This window comes from Chiloscyllium punctatum, chromosome 2 (genome assembly GCF_047496795.1).
Source record: "Chiloscyllium punctatum isolate Juve2018m chromosome 2, sChiPun1.3, whole genome shotgun sequence".
NCBI lineage: Eukaryota > Metazoa > Chordata > Chondrichthyes > Orectolobiformes > Hemiscylliidae > Chiloscyllium > Chiloscyllium punctatum.
Genome location: NC_092740.1, coordinates 21327047 through 21340811, shown reverse-complemented (window position 1 = coordinate 21340811; position 13765 = coordinate 21327047). Strand labels below are relative to the sequence as shown.

The 13765-nt window shown below is 41.5% G+C and overlaps 1 protein-coding gene across 6 annotated transcripts in view; it reads right to left on the bottom strand.

Moving 5' to 3' along the window:
- Nucleotides 1-323: 323 nt before the first annotated feature.
- galntl6 (polypeptide N-acetylgalactosaminyltransferase like 6) overlaps nucleotides 324-13765 on the bottom strand; it is a 1318845-nt gene continuing 1305403 nt past the window's right edge. For all 6 annotated transcript variants that reach the window (XM_072591724.1, XM_072591725.1, XM_072591722.1 and 3 more), the window contains one exon: nucleotides 324-597. In XM_072591724.1, the coding sequence (XP_072447825.1) occupies nucleotides 430-597 (168 nt within the window). In that variant the 3' untranslated portion in view covers nucleotides 324-429. The remainder of the gene's footprint in view (nucleotides 598-13765) is intronic.

Below are 13765 nucleotides of genomic sequence, written 5' to 3'. Positions count from 1 at the left end.
CAAACTGTGGCCTGCCCTAAAGCAAAAAGTGCAATCAGCATCCGCTTAAAGATACACTGAGGCAGGATTGACCTGAGAATCTACAGAATTCCAACTCTCTTTTATACAGTCCAATGCATGTCTGAATCTGTTTGCTCTTGACCAGCAAGGCATTCTCGTGTCTGCTTGAGCCTTTTCACGTCCTGCAACAGCTGGTGAGGCTCCTTTTATTTTATTCAAAGTGCATCCATCGCGTTCTTGACTTCAGCTACAGTTATCACTGATCCTGAGAGTAAGCCCACCACACCCTCCCCAGATTCCCCCCACACCCATCCCAACCCCTCATAGCTACAAAACTCAACACCTGAATGAATTGACCCAGCTGCCAATAGTTCTGCCAAAGGACCAACTTGCCAAATATGCACATTCTTCACTGTGGCAAAGATGTTTCTAAGAGCTGGAATTACTGTTGAATTTGTCTAGAACAGTCAAGTTGACGTGTTGGAAAATCCACTGCTGGGTGTGCACTGAGGGGTTGCATTTGCTCATGAAAATCTTCTTATCGGCTAGATTGCAGTCCATGCAGCTGTTGCTCACTGGGTGATACAAGGTCTTGTCCTAGGGAGTCCAAAAATAGAAAGATGAATTGTCAGTGCCCGTGAAATTCAGCATTACAGGAATAAATCCATCTGTCACATGCGGCACTGCTCACTCATGAGATTAAAATATTCGGATGAATTTTCTGTTCAACATGCTTTCAAGTTGAAGGCTTCAGATACCTATTCTGGAATATAGGAAACAGAGAAGGCCATTAACCCATCCAGTCTGCACTATTGTTGAAAGAGATCATGGCTCATCCGTGACCTAATTCCATATAACCACTTTTGCCTCATATCTCTTCTCGGCTTTGGTAAATAAAAGTCTATCAATCTCAGATTCAGAATTAAAATATGATCGACCATCATCAACATTTTTTATAGATTAATTCGCAGAAAAGCATTTATTGCCCCATCCCTAAATGCCCTTAAATTTGAAGTGAGCTGTTTCTAAAATTGTTGCAGAAAAAAACTGTGAGATCAATTGTTAATGTTGAACCTGAGGTTGATATATTTTTGACAAGCTGCTGATGGCAGACGAAAGTTCCAAACTTTTACCATTGTTTCAACGTTGAGTTTTTTTTTCACTTCTGAAAGGTCTGAGTAATTTTTTTTTGTTTCTACCTATATACTCTATTGGCTCCCCTAAATATCTTTTAAAAAACTTTGATCAAATCACCCTGTCATCTTGCAAATGCCAGGGAATCAAGCCCCAGCTTGTGTAATTTGCTAAATTGGCTTACCAATCTGCTAAGAGACCTCGACTTTGCAGAGGCACAGAAACTGCTATAGAACCATTGAACCATTGAAATGTTACTGCACAGAAGGGGGCCATGTGACCCATCTCAACCACACTGACCCAAAGGCATCCAGATGCCCTTTTTAATCCCAAATTCCTGCAGACAGCCCATAACTCTGCAAATTACAGCACTAAAGGTGCAGATCCAGGTGCTTTTTGAAAGAATTTAGGGTCTTTGCCTCCAGCATTCTTCAACACTTTCTCCTAGCACGTCCTGGACCATGTCTGTCACTGGCCACATCTCCTCTAGAGATCTTCACTTATATCCCATAGTCTTCCAAACATAGATAGTTAATTTCTACCACCTTTCCACGATCCAGACTATGATTTGTTCTGGTTGACCCACCTTGTCAGCCTGTTACTACCTCATTGAACTAATACCTTTCCAACTTGGCTCAATTCTTGATTTATCTCTCTCTTTCCATTGACATCCCATGTGATTTCTGGCATGCTCCTTCAGTTTAGCAGTCTCCAATATCTTAATTACTCTCTCTTCAGCCCAATCATTCGATATTCCATTTTCCACTTGAGACTTCTTCAATTTCTTCCCCAAACAAAGGCCCAAACAATCCCCCAATCACTGCCACTCTCCTCTGCCTGGCTGATTTGGTTATCACATTAAACTAATCCTCTTTTAACTCATCCCACTTTTTCCAATTAGAACTGTTGCTATGAGCCATATGTCTTAGAAACGTATGTTTTTAGTCCAAGTAAAAAACAGTTAAACTGGTGAATGAGATACATCTTTTATGTTTCCAAATAGAACTTAAACATGAACAATACATTCATTTTCATGTATTACCTTTTTTTTCACCTTTTCATCCTCTTGGCAACATGGTTATGTGTCTTATAACATAACTATTGTACAATGTATTCTGAATTTTAGCTGTTAGTTATCTAGGATGATCTTATAAAGGGCTGAAGCACTGGCTTTTGTCGCAATATTTTCAACTGAAGAGAAAAGTGCAGGGCTGAAACTCTCCATTTTCAGGACCCCTGCATAATGGTAATCAGTTGAGCTTAAAAATGTGTTGCTGGAAAAGCACAGCAGGTCAGGCAGCATCAAAGGAGCAGGAGAATCAACGTTTCGGGCATAAGCCCTTCTTCAGGGGTCTAGGCTAGAATCAATGTGTAAATTGTCAGGTAAATAACTTAAAACGAGGGAGGTAATCAGCCATAGTCCACAAGGGCCTACGGGTATTTTTAGACTGTGGACAATTGGTCATGTAGCTGATGGACACCAGAAAGTATTGGAGGATGTTGAAACAGTTTGATTTGTAAACATGATGCTGAGGTAACCTGCACATGTCAACAGAGTTAGTAGGAGAGTTCTGCAGTGAAAACAAGTATAAAGGATTTTCAGAAGTTAAGAGTTAGAAAGTCAAGCTGAGGTTTCAAGGATGTGGCAGTGAAGGAGGCAACCAAAGTGGATGTTCTGAGTGAGTTTATGCTAATGTTTCCGGAGACAAGAAATGAGAAATATGTTGAGAATGGAGATCAACTTGAATAACCCAAAAGAGATGGAATTATTTGGTTTCAAGAATGAATAGTGATTTTCTGAAATGGTGGAACAATGGAACAGAGCGGTAGATGTGATCTATATGGACTGTAGTAAGGCGTAGGACGAGTTTGCCCATGGAAGACAGGTTACCAAGGTTAGATCTCACAGAATACAGGGAGAACTTTTCACTGTTTATATAAATGATTTGGATGCGAGCATAAGAGGTATAGTTAGTAAGTTTGTAAATGACACCAAAATTTGAGGTGTAGTGGACAGCAAAGAAGGTTACCTCAGATTACAACGGGATCTTGATCAGATGGGCCAATGGGCTGAGGAGTGGCAGTTGGAGGTTAATTTAGATAAATGCAAGGTGCTGCATTTTGGGAAAGCAATTCTTAGCAGGACTTATACACTTAATGGTAAGGTCCTAGGGAGTGTTGCTGAACAAAGATACCTTGGAGTGCAAGTTCATAGCTCCTTGAAAGTGGAGTCACAGGTCAGAGTATTGAGTACAGGAGTTTGGAGGTCATGTTGTGACTGTACAGGACATCGGTTAGGCCACTGTTGGAATATTGCATGCAATTCTGGTCTCCTTCCTATCGGAAAGATGTTGTGAAACTTGAAAGGGTTCAGAAAAGATTTACAAGGATGTTACCAGGGCTGGAGGATTTGAGCTATAGCGAGAGGCTGAACAGGCTGGGGCTATTTTCCCTGTAGCGTTGGAGGCTGAGGGGTGACCTTATAGAGGTTTACAAAATCATGAGGGGCATGGATAGGATAAATAGATAAATTATTTTCCCTGTGGTAGGGGAGTCCAGAACTAGAAGGCATAGGATTAGGGTGAGAGGGGAAAGATATAAAAGAGATCTATGAGGCAACTGTTTCATGCAGAGGGTGGTACTTGTATGGATTGAGCTGCCAGAAGAAGTGGTGGAAGTGAGCACAATTTCAACATTTAAAAAGGCATTTGGTTGGGTATATGAATAGGAAGGGTTTAGAGGGATATGGGCCGGGTGCTGGCAGGTGGGACGAGATTGGTTTGGGATATCTGGTCAGCATGGACAGGTTGGACCAAAGGATCTGTTTCCATGCTGTACATCTCTATGACTCTATGTCTCTATAACAGGAATAGGCCATTCGGTTCTTCAAGCCTGTTCTAGCATTCATGGCTGATCTGGCTGCGGTTTTAGCTCCACACCCTGTCTGCCCCTCCTCCAAAACTCTTGACTCCCTTGACTATCAAAACATTCTAGGAGAAAGTGAGGACTGCAGATGCTGGAGAGTCAGAGTCGAAAAGTGTGGCACTGGAAAAGCACAGCAGGTCAGGCAGTATTCGAGAAGCTGGAGAGTTGACATTTTGGGCATAAGCTCTTTATCAGACTGTTGCCTGAAACATTCGACTATCCTGCTTATCGGATGCTGCCTGACCTGCTGTGCTTTTCAAGTGCCACCCTTTTCAACTCCATCAAAACATTCTAACTAATTCAGCTTTGATAAATTCAATGATCCAGACTTTCCTGAACAGAATTCCATGAAGATGGAATTCCACTCCCTGAAAATTAATTTGTTTGATGACTTGATGGCTTTTCATTTGAGGCAGAAACAAAATACTGAGGATGCTGGAAATCTGAAATAACACCAGAAAATACTAGAAACATTCAGTCAGCCAGATAACAAGGAGAGAAAAATGGAGTTTGCTGGCACTTTTCTGCTTGGACAATTTTCAAAAAGACTGCGTTGTGAGCAGCATTTTAATGTTGTTTCTGGCTGCATGTGTCTCCATAGTCAACATGTGGTGGAGACGTTCTTGTACAATGTCGACACTGATCACCACGCGTAGAACCTTGGAGCAGCCACACAGTTTGGAGGTAACATTGGTTGAGGGTGGAGCCTTACAATAAGGTAATGGAATTTGCCAGTAAGTGACCCGTTCCCACCCCCCCCTCCCCAACCACCCCCACCCTGTGATGGCCAAAGCTTGATCGTGTTTTTCAAATGCTGCCCTCCCACTGTTACCATGTCAGGATGACTACAGCTGCAGCCATAGACCATCTTGGTAATTTCAGCAATATTTTGGTTGCAAATCTTGGCAGAGAGAATCATTATTAACAAGTCACATTTCCTGGCCAATACGAGGGCAATGCTAAGATTTTTCTAGAACTGGTCCTGTTATGATCCCAGCAGCCATTGTTATGAAACAAGTCTATCGGAAGGATGTTGTTAAACTTGAGAAGTGCAGAAAAAATTTACAAGGACGTTGCTGGGACTGGAGGGTTTAAACCATCAGGAGAGGCTGAATAGGCTGGGCTTTTTTTCCTGGAGCATTAGTGGCTGAGGGGTGATGTAATGGAGGTTTATAAAATCATGAAGGGAATGAATAGGGTGAATAGCCAAGGTCTTTTTCCGAGGGTGGGGGGAGTCCAAAACTAGAGGGCATGGGTTTAAGGTGAGACGGGAAAGATTTGAAAAGAACCTGAGTGGTAAGTTTTCCACGCAGAGAGTGGTGCGTGGTGTGGAATGAGTTGCCAAAGGAAGTGGTGGAGGCTGATACAATTCCAACATTTAAAAGGCATCTGCGAGGGTACATGAATAAGAAGGATTGAGAGGGACATGGGTCAAATGCTAGCAAATGGGACTAGGTCAGGTTAGGATGTCTGTTCAGTGCAGGCGAGTGGACCAAAGGGTCTATTTCCATGCGTTAATCTCTGTAACTATTTGACTCTAAGTCAGATCCCAGACTGAAATTTAGATTGATAGGCCATAGATTGTGTTTGTTTTTGGCGTTAACAAGGTCATTTTTCACTAAAAGATAAGTGCACAATGCTGCAGAGCTGGTTTCACAATAAAACAGAAGTGTTTCACACAAAAGAAATTAAGGTAAATTAGAATAAACTGAACTATTCTCATACAGCACATGTTCAAACATTTTGAAACTCACAGCAAAATACAATCCCCTTAATCCATAAAACATTCCTTTCCAGTATTCAGACAAGAGAATTATCTTCTTTATCACAACTATAAGGTTCAATTCAACTGTGGTTTCATTCTCTGTCTTGAAAATCTGATAGCTTCCTATTGATTCTTCATACCAGTTCTGAAGAAGAGCCATATCAGACTGTAAATGTTAATTTTCTCCAGCATTCTCTGTGTTTGTTTGAACTTAGACTTTCTCAGCTGTAAATAACACTTGCAAAGTTTTAATCAAACACTTCTGTTCTGGAACTTTAAAACTATATTACTTACACTGAGGTGATCAAGTTTTTAATAATTCTAAACTATCTCCCTTGCTTAGGAGAACTGTCTTATACATCAAGCTTTAGCCAAGACATCTGCAACCTTGCAACCAAAAGGGCTTTCTTCAAGCTAGAGATGTTCCCATAAGACAAAAAAAAGTTCTAGAACCTTCTGGTAGAAACCTAATACACTACAATATTTAATTTGATTGGTTGTAAAAATTTACCCAATGGAACCAAAACTCCATTAATCTCTCTCTTGCTTTCTTCTACTGTGTTGTACAATATCATGGCTACAGACATGCTTGCAAGTTAATCATTTATAGATACAGACCAAGCCTATATACCAACAGCTCAATATCCAAACTCTAAAATCAATGATATTAAAATATAGATAGACATCACTATCCCAAATTCAGGAAACTGGCTATTGAACTATTTGTGAATGGAATATCTACAAAGGCAGCATGGCTACAACGATATAACTCCTCCTGCACATTCGAGATGACAGCATAAAAGCTGCATCATCTGCTTCCTTTTATTCATGGGTAGACCATGGCCAAAGTGCACCAGGCAAACATTACAGCACTGGGGAGTAGGAATTTCTTTACTTGGAATGGATATTTTTTGTTTACGTATGTGAGTATACATGTCAGGTTAAGTGCTTGCAAATTCACAGCCCAAAATTACAAAGCATTCAGCAAATAATTGTGTTGATATTGGTGTAGAATACTTGGCAGTTGGAGTATATGAAGGAAAATGTGAAATTGGTAGGGAAAATAGAAAAGCAACTTATTATTTAAATGGTGAGAGATTGCATCTTCTGAGGTACTGAATCACCTGGATGTCCTGGTATATCAATCACAAAAAGTTGGTTTGAGGGTAAAACAATGATTAGAAAGGGAAATGGAATTTATTACAAGGGGAATAGAATATTGAAACGGAAACATTTTGCTACAGTTGTACAAGACTTTAGTGAGACCCCATCCAGAGTACATGACAGTTTTTAATCGCCTTATTCAAGAAAAGACATAATTGCTTTACAAGCCGTGCAGAGACGGTTCCTTCAAAGGATTCCTATGATAAGTGAAAGGAAAGGTTGGACAGGTTGGTCTGTATCCATGGAGTTTTGAAAATAAGCAGTGATGATATTGAAACACACAAGGTCCTGAGGGATCTTGACTGGTTGAATGCTGAAGGATGTTTCCACTCATGGGAGAGACTAGAATTAGGGAGGGCAGTTTAAAAATAAAGTCTCCATGTAAGGGAGATATACTAAAATTTTAATTTCTGCAGAGAGTCTGTGAAATTCTGTTTCCCAGAGAGTCATTAAATTTTTTTAAGGCAGACATAGCAGAGTCTCAATTAAAGAATAGACTAAGTATTTTGGAGGTAGGCAGCAAAGTGGAGACAAGGCCACAATCAGATCAGCCATGATTTTATCCTAATTTATAGCATCGTAGAGTCAAATAGCACAGAAACAGACCCTTCAGTTCAACCAGTCCACACCAACCATAATCCCAAACTAAATTAGTCCCACTTGTTTGTGTGTGACCCATATCCCTCCAAACATATCTTATTCGTGTACTTATCTAAATGTCTTTTAACTGTTGCAACTGTACCTGCATCCGCTCGTTCCCCTGGAAGTTCATTCCACACACGAACCATTGTCTGTGTAAAAAAAATGCTCCTCATGCCTTTATTAAATCTTTCTCCACTCAGCTTAAAAATATGCCCCCTAGTCTTAAAATTCACCCCCCCCCCCCCCCTTAGGGAAAAGACACCTGCCATTCACTTTATCTATACCCCTCGCTATTTTATAAATCTCTATAAGGTCACCTCCCAATATCTGACATTCCAGTAGAAGACATCCCAGCCTTTCCTTATAACTCAAATTCCCAGCAACATCCTGGTAAATCTCTCTGAACCTTCTCCAGCTTAATCCTATAGCAGGGAGATCAGAATTGGACATTATTTGTATATAAATTATATACATAATTTGTATGTTCAGATGAAAAATTCACATGCATGTCAGTCTTCTTAGGCTGTAGTAAAAACATAACATTGAGATAGAGTCATGGCAATTTGACACAACATAAAGAGACTTACAATTACAAACATAGTTTGATTAGAGATCATCAGCATGGCTTTGTGAGGGACAGATCACGCCTCACAAACCTTATTGAATTCTTTGAGGATGTGACAAAACAAGTTGATGAAGGTAGAGCAGTGGATGCGTTGTACATGGATTATAGTAAGGTATTAGATAATGTTCCCCACCCCAGTCCAACACCGGCACGTCCGAATCATGGGTGAGTCTGTTTGAAGGAAAAGGAATGACTGGCAAATGGGAGGCTTTTAAAAGTGTGATCTCAAGAATCCAGTATGTCCCTGTTAGGGTGGGCTCATTCAGAAAGTAAGGAGGCATTGGATACAGGGAAACCTGTCTGTCTGGATACAGAATTGGCAGGCCCATAGAAGGCAGAGGGTGGTGGTAGATGGAAAGTATTCAGTGACCAGTGGTGTTCCGCAGAGATCGATTCTGGGACCTCTACTCTTTGGAATTTTTGTAAGTCATTTGGATGAGGAACTGGAAGGGTGGGTTAGTAAGTTTGCTGATGACACGAAGGTTGGTGGAATTGTGAATAGTGTGGAGGCCTGTTGTTGGTTGCAATGGGACAATGACAGGATGTAGTGCTGGACTGAGAAATGGCAGATAGAGTTCAACCTGGAAAAGTATGAAGTCATTCACTTTGGAAGGTCAAATTTGAATGCAGAATAAGGTAGGATTATTGGCAGTATGGAGGAACAAAGGGATCTTAGGGACCATGTTCATAGATTCAAAGTTTCCACCCAGGTTGATAGGGTTGTTAAGAAGGCGTATGGTGTGTTGGCTTTCATTAGCAGGGGGATTAGGTTTAAGAGCTGTGAGGTTATGTTGCGGATCTATAAAGTCCTTGTTAGACCAGGAATATTGTGGAACATTGTGTTCAGATCTGTTTGCCTCATTATTGGAAAGATGCGGAAGCTTTTGACAGGGTGCAGATGAGATTTACTAGGAACCTGCCTGATCTGGAGGAAATGTCTTATGAAGAAAGGTCGAGGGAGATAGGGCTTTTCTCATTGGAGCGAAGAAGGATGAGAGGTGACTTGATAGAGCTGTACAAGATGTTGAGAGGCAGAGATAGAGTGGATAGCCAGAGACGTTTTTCCATGGCAGAAATGTCTATCATTAGGGGGCATAATTTTAAGGTAATTGGAGGAAGGTTTGGGAGAGATGTCAGAGATAGGTTCTTTATTCAGATATTAGATTAGATTAGATTACTTACAGTGTGGAAACAGGCCCTTCGGCCCAACAAGTCCACACCGACCCGCTGAAGCGCAACCCACCCAAACCCATTCCCCTACATTTACCCCTTCACCTAACACTACGGGCAATTTACCATGGCCAGTTCACCTAACTTGCACATCTTTGGACTGTGGGAGGAAACCGGAGCACGCAGAGGAAACCCACGCAGATACAGGGAGAATGTGCAAACTCCACACAATAAGGGGAGTATCACAGCAGTAATTAGAGATGAGAGAGGTGGGTTTGTGGAATGCACTGCCAGCAGTGGTAGTAGAGTCAGATACATTAGGAACATTGAAGCAACTCTTGGATAGGCACATGGAAGTTAGTACAATGAAAGGTTATGTAGGTTAGTGTCATCTTAAAGTCGAGTGCCGAAGGGTCTGGACTGTGCTGAACTCTTCTATGTTCTATGTTCTACATTCTACAGACTGTCCTGAAACATGCTGAACTGTTGTCATTGTTATAATGCAGGAAATGTCATAATCAATTCATGCAGAGCAAACTATCACAGACAGCAAAGGGATTATGATTAGATAAACAGCTTCAAAAGCTTTGATTGAGGGGATAAATACTGAAAAAAGGACTCAGGGAGAAATCACCCCTATCTTCTTCTTCACATTGGGATCTTTTACAGTCATTGACTTAATTTAATCTCTCATCAGAAATACAGCATTGGATCTTCAGAAGCATCAACCTAATTATAAATATACAAGGCAAAACTAATATTAGAACCTCCAGCTCTAGTAGCCTGTTCTGCTCTGGCTGATCTGTTTGTGGTTTGAACTTCTCATCTCCTTCTGATAACCTTTGATTACCCTGTCTAACAAGGATCTATCTTCAGTACCAGACTCAAAATGTTAACTCTGTTTTTGTCTCTCCCAAAATGCTGCTAGACATGTTGAGTTTCTCCAGCATTCTCTGTGTTTGTTTAAGAATCTGCTTACGTTCATCTTAGAAATAGCCAATGATCCCACCTCGATTGCCTACTGGCGCAGAGAATTATGTGGTCAGATTTGTGCTTTGGTTTCTTCAGTGGGACCTTAACCAGTGGCAATTTGCCTCAGGTGAGGAAACTGCTACTGGGCCAGCAGAGATTAATGCAATAGAACATAGAACATAGAACAATACAGCACAGATGTTGTGCTGAACATTTGTCCGAGTTTAAGCACCCATCCACGTACCTATCCAATTGCCGCTTAAAGGCCACCAATGATTCTGACTCTGCCACTCCCACAGGCAGCGCATTCCATGCCCCCACCACTCTCTGGGTAAAGAACCTACCCCTGACATTCCCCCATACCTTCCACCCTTCACCTTAAATTTATGTCCCCTTGTAACACACTGTTGTACCCAGGGAAAAAGTCTCTGACTGTCTACTCTATCTATTCCCCTGATCATCTTATAAACCTCAATCAAGTCATCCCTCATCCTTCGCCGTTTCAATGAGAAAAGGCCTAGCACTCTCAACCTATCCTCATACGACCTATTCTTCATTCCAGGCAACATCCTGGTAAATCTTCTCTGCCCCCTCTTCAAAGCTTCCACATCTTTCCTAAAGTGAGGCGACCAGAACTGCACACAGTACTTCAAATGTGGCCTTACCAAGGTCCTGTACAGCTGCAACATCACCTCACGGCTCTTGAATTCAATCCCTCTGCTAATGAACGCGAATACACCACAGGCCTTCTTACAAGCTCTATCCACCTGAGTGGCAACTTTCAAAGAGCTATGAACATAGACCCCAAGATCCCTCTGCTCCTCCACCTTACTAAGAACCCTACCGTTAACCCTGTATTCCGCATTCTTATTTGTCCTTCCAAAATGGACAACCTCACATTTGACAGGGTTGAACTCCATCTGCCACTCCTCAGCCCAGCTTTGCAGCCGACAACAGCCCTCCTCACTATCCACAACTCCACCAATCTTTGTATCATCTGCAAATTTACTGACCCACCCTTCGACTCCCTCTTCCAAGTCATTAATAAAAATTACAAACAGCAGAGGACCCAGAACTGATCCCTGCGGAACTCCACTTGTAATTGGGCTCCAGGCTGAATATTTACCATCCACCACCACTCTCTGACTTCGACTGGTTAGCCAGGTCTCTATCCAACTGGCCAAATCCTCCACTATCCCATGCCTCCTGACTTTCTGCATAAGCATGCAGTGCCATGTGGTGGAAAGGTGAGTGCAGCAGCTGTGCAGGGCACGAAAAGGAAACAATAAGTCAGTCGAGCTTAAAATTTGGCTCCTTGTGGAAATGTGACCTGTGGAGCTGGAGTTGTGCACAGGAAGCAATCTTGCTTGAAAATCTTGTTACATAACACCAGCTATATTTTGAAAGGCAATTGTATGCTAAGTTACTCTTTCTTGCAGACTTACAATTGTACTGATAGGATGGATTCTCTTAATTATTGCCTCCATTTCATAATCCCCAGCCCTGGTCAGCTGTGTGGTAAGCTGCTAATCAGTTGCGATTTCCTTGGATGCTCTTCAAAAGGCTTCTTCAGAAATTCTTCAGTCTCCCACCCCACCACTGCATCTGCCCTAACTGATGTCAAACACTCCTTTTTGATTGCCCCTTTCTTTCAAATTTGTTTTGATCTTCCTCCCGCAGTCTCTCTGATTTCACTTCCTGTGCTGTGTTTAATTGTACAGATCACCTTACACTGGAGAACTGAGTGCTAATAGCACTTGACCTGGCAGGTGGAATTTGCACACTTCTTAATCATTTCAAGCTGATTTACATCTGAGAATAAAGATCAGCTTCAGAATGCTGCCAACTCAGCCATTCTGATAAATGTGGATTTGGACCAAGATTATTTTGTACCACTCTCTGCAATAGCTGTTAAAGTTATGTTTATGACTGAGTACAAATAAGACTACAATGTAAGCAATTAGTGAGGAATGAACCTTAGCCGCCAAATCTTTGCAAGAAGACTTTAACTTTTGAGTTCCAGGAATACTGAGGTTGCTTCTGCAAGGCACAATGCAAAAAAGAAAGACATGCATTTATATGGTACTTATCACAATCATGGGGTGTCCCAAGGTGACTTACACTTTCTGAACTGTTATTGCTGTGCAAACACAGTAGCGAATTCACTTACAAGAAATTCCCACAAAGTACATTGATATGTACAAATATTCGGATTTGTATTGGCCCAGGTCACTGTGAATACTTTTCCTGTTCTGTTACAAAATAGTGTAATGGGATCTCTCGCCTCAGATTAATGTCTCATGAGAAAGATGACTGCAACAGTAGAACACTCCCTCACTGCTGACGGTGCATCACGCCCTCAGTGCTACTTTGATTTACCAGCCAAATTAGGTGCTTACGTCTTATGAATGGAATTTGAATCTGTGATTTTATATTTCAGAGGAATGTCTTCCCACCGACCCACAGCTGACACCATGTACGGGACTTGATTATGAGAATGGAGCTTGGAAATAAATATGTTTATTAACTGGACATTATGCTTTTTAATTGCTGATATTGTGACACCAATTGTGAGAGAACTGATCCCGTTGTTCCAGTTGTGATTGTCTATGAGGAACAAACAAGGACAGGCCAAATTAAAAACTTTTCCAGTGTGTAGGATTTCTGCATTCTTGCACATGAAATTTCCTTTGTCATTCCAATTGCCAGCAGCTCTTTTCTCATTAGACTGAGGCTGTTTGATTGAGATGATTTGGTTGAGAATGGAATTATGGCTTTAAATTAATTGGCTATTGCCTGAGCAATGTGCGCTACAGGGGGATTTGTAGCAGATTTGGATACGAAGTCCAGCAAGGCCCATCTTGATGTCAGGACCAATTCACGACATTATATATGCATTTACCAAGTTGTAGACAGTGCTAGGCAGTGGTGAGTTGTGAATTAAAGGGATTATAGCTTGTTAAATGTCTTAATAATTGCACAACTCACCTCATAAATATTCAGCTTCCTACGCTACTGAGCAATGTTTCTATGTTCCTACATGCTGAACACGTTAGATGTCAACACGCAAATCGGAATGGGAACCTGCTGACTTCAGCTGATGATTCAAGATAGCAGCAGAGGTCAAGAAACAAAGAACAATACAGCACAGGAACAGGCTCTTTAGCCCTCCAAGACTGACACATTTTGCCCTTGCACTGTAAAGCTGTCTTCACTTTCTGGATCCATATCCCTCTATTCCTTCCCTATTTATGTATTCATCCAGGTACTTATTGAATGCTGCTATTGTGTCTACTTCCACTGCCTCCTCTGGCAAAGCACTTCCAAGCACTCTTTGTGTGAAAAAAGTTGGACATTCCAGATGGGTC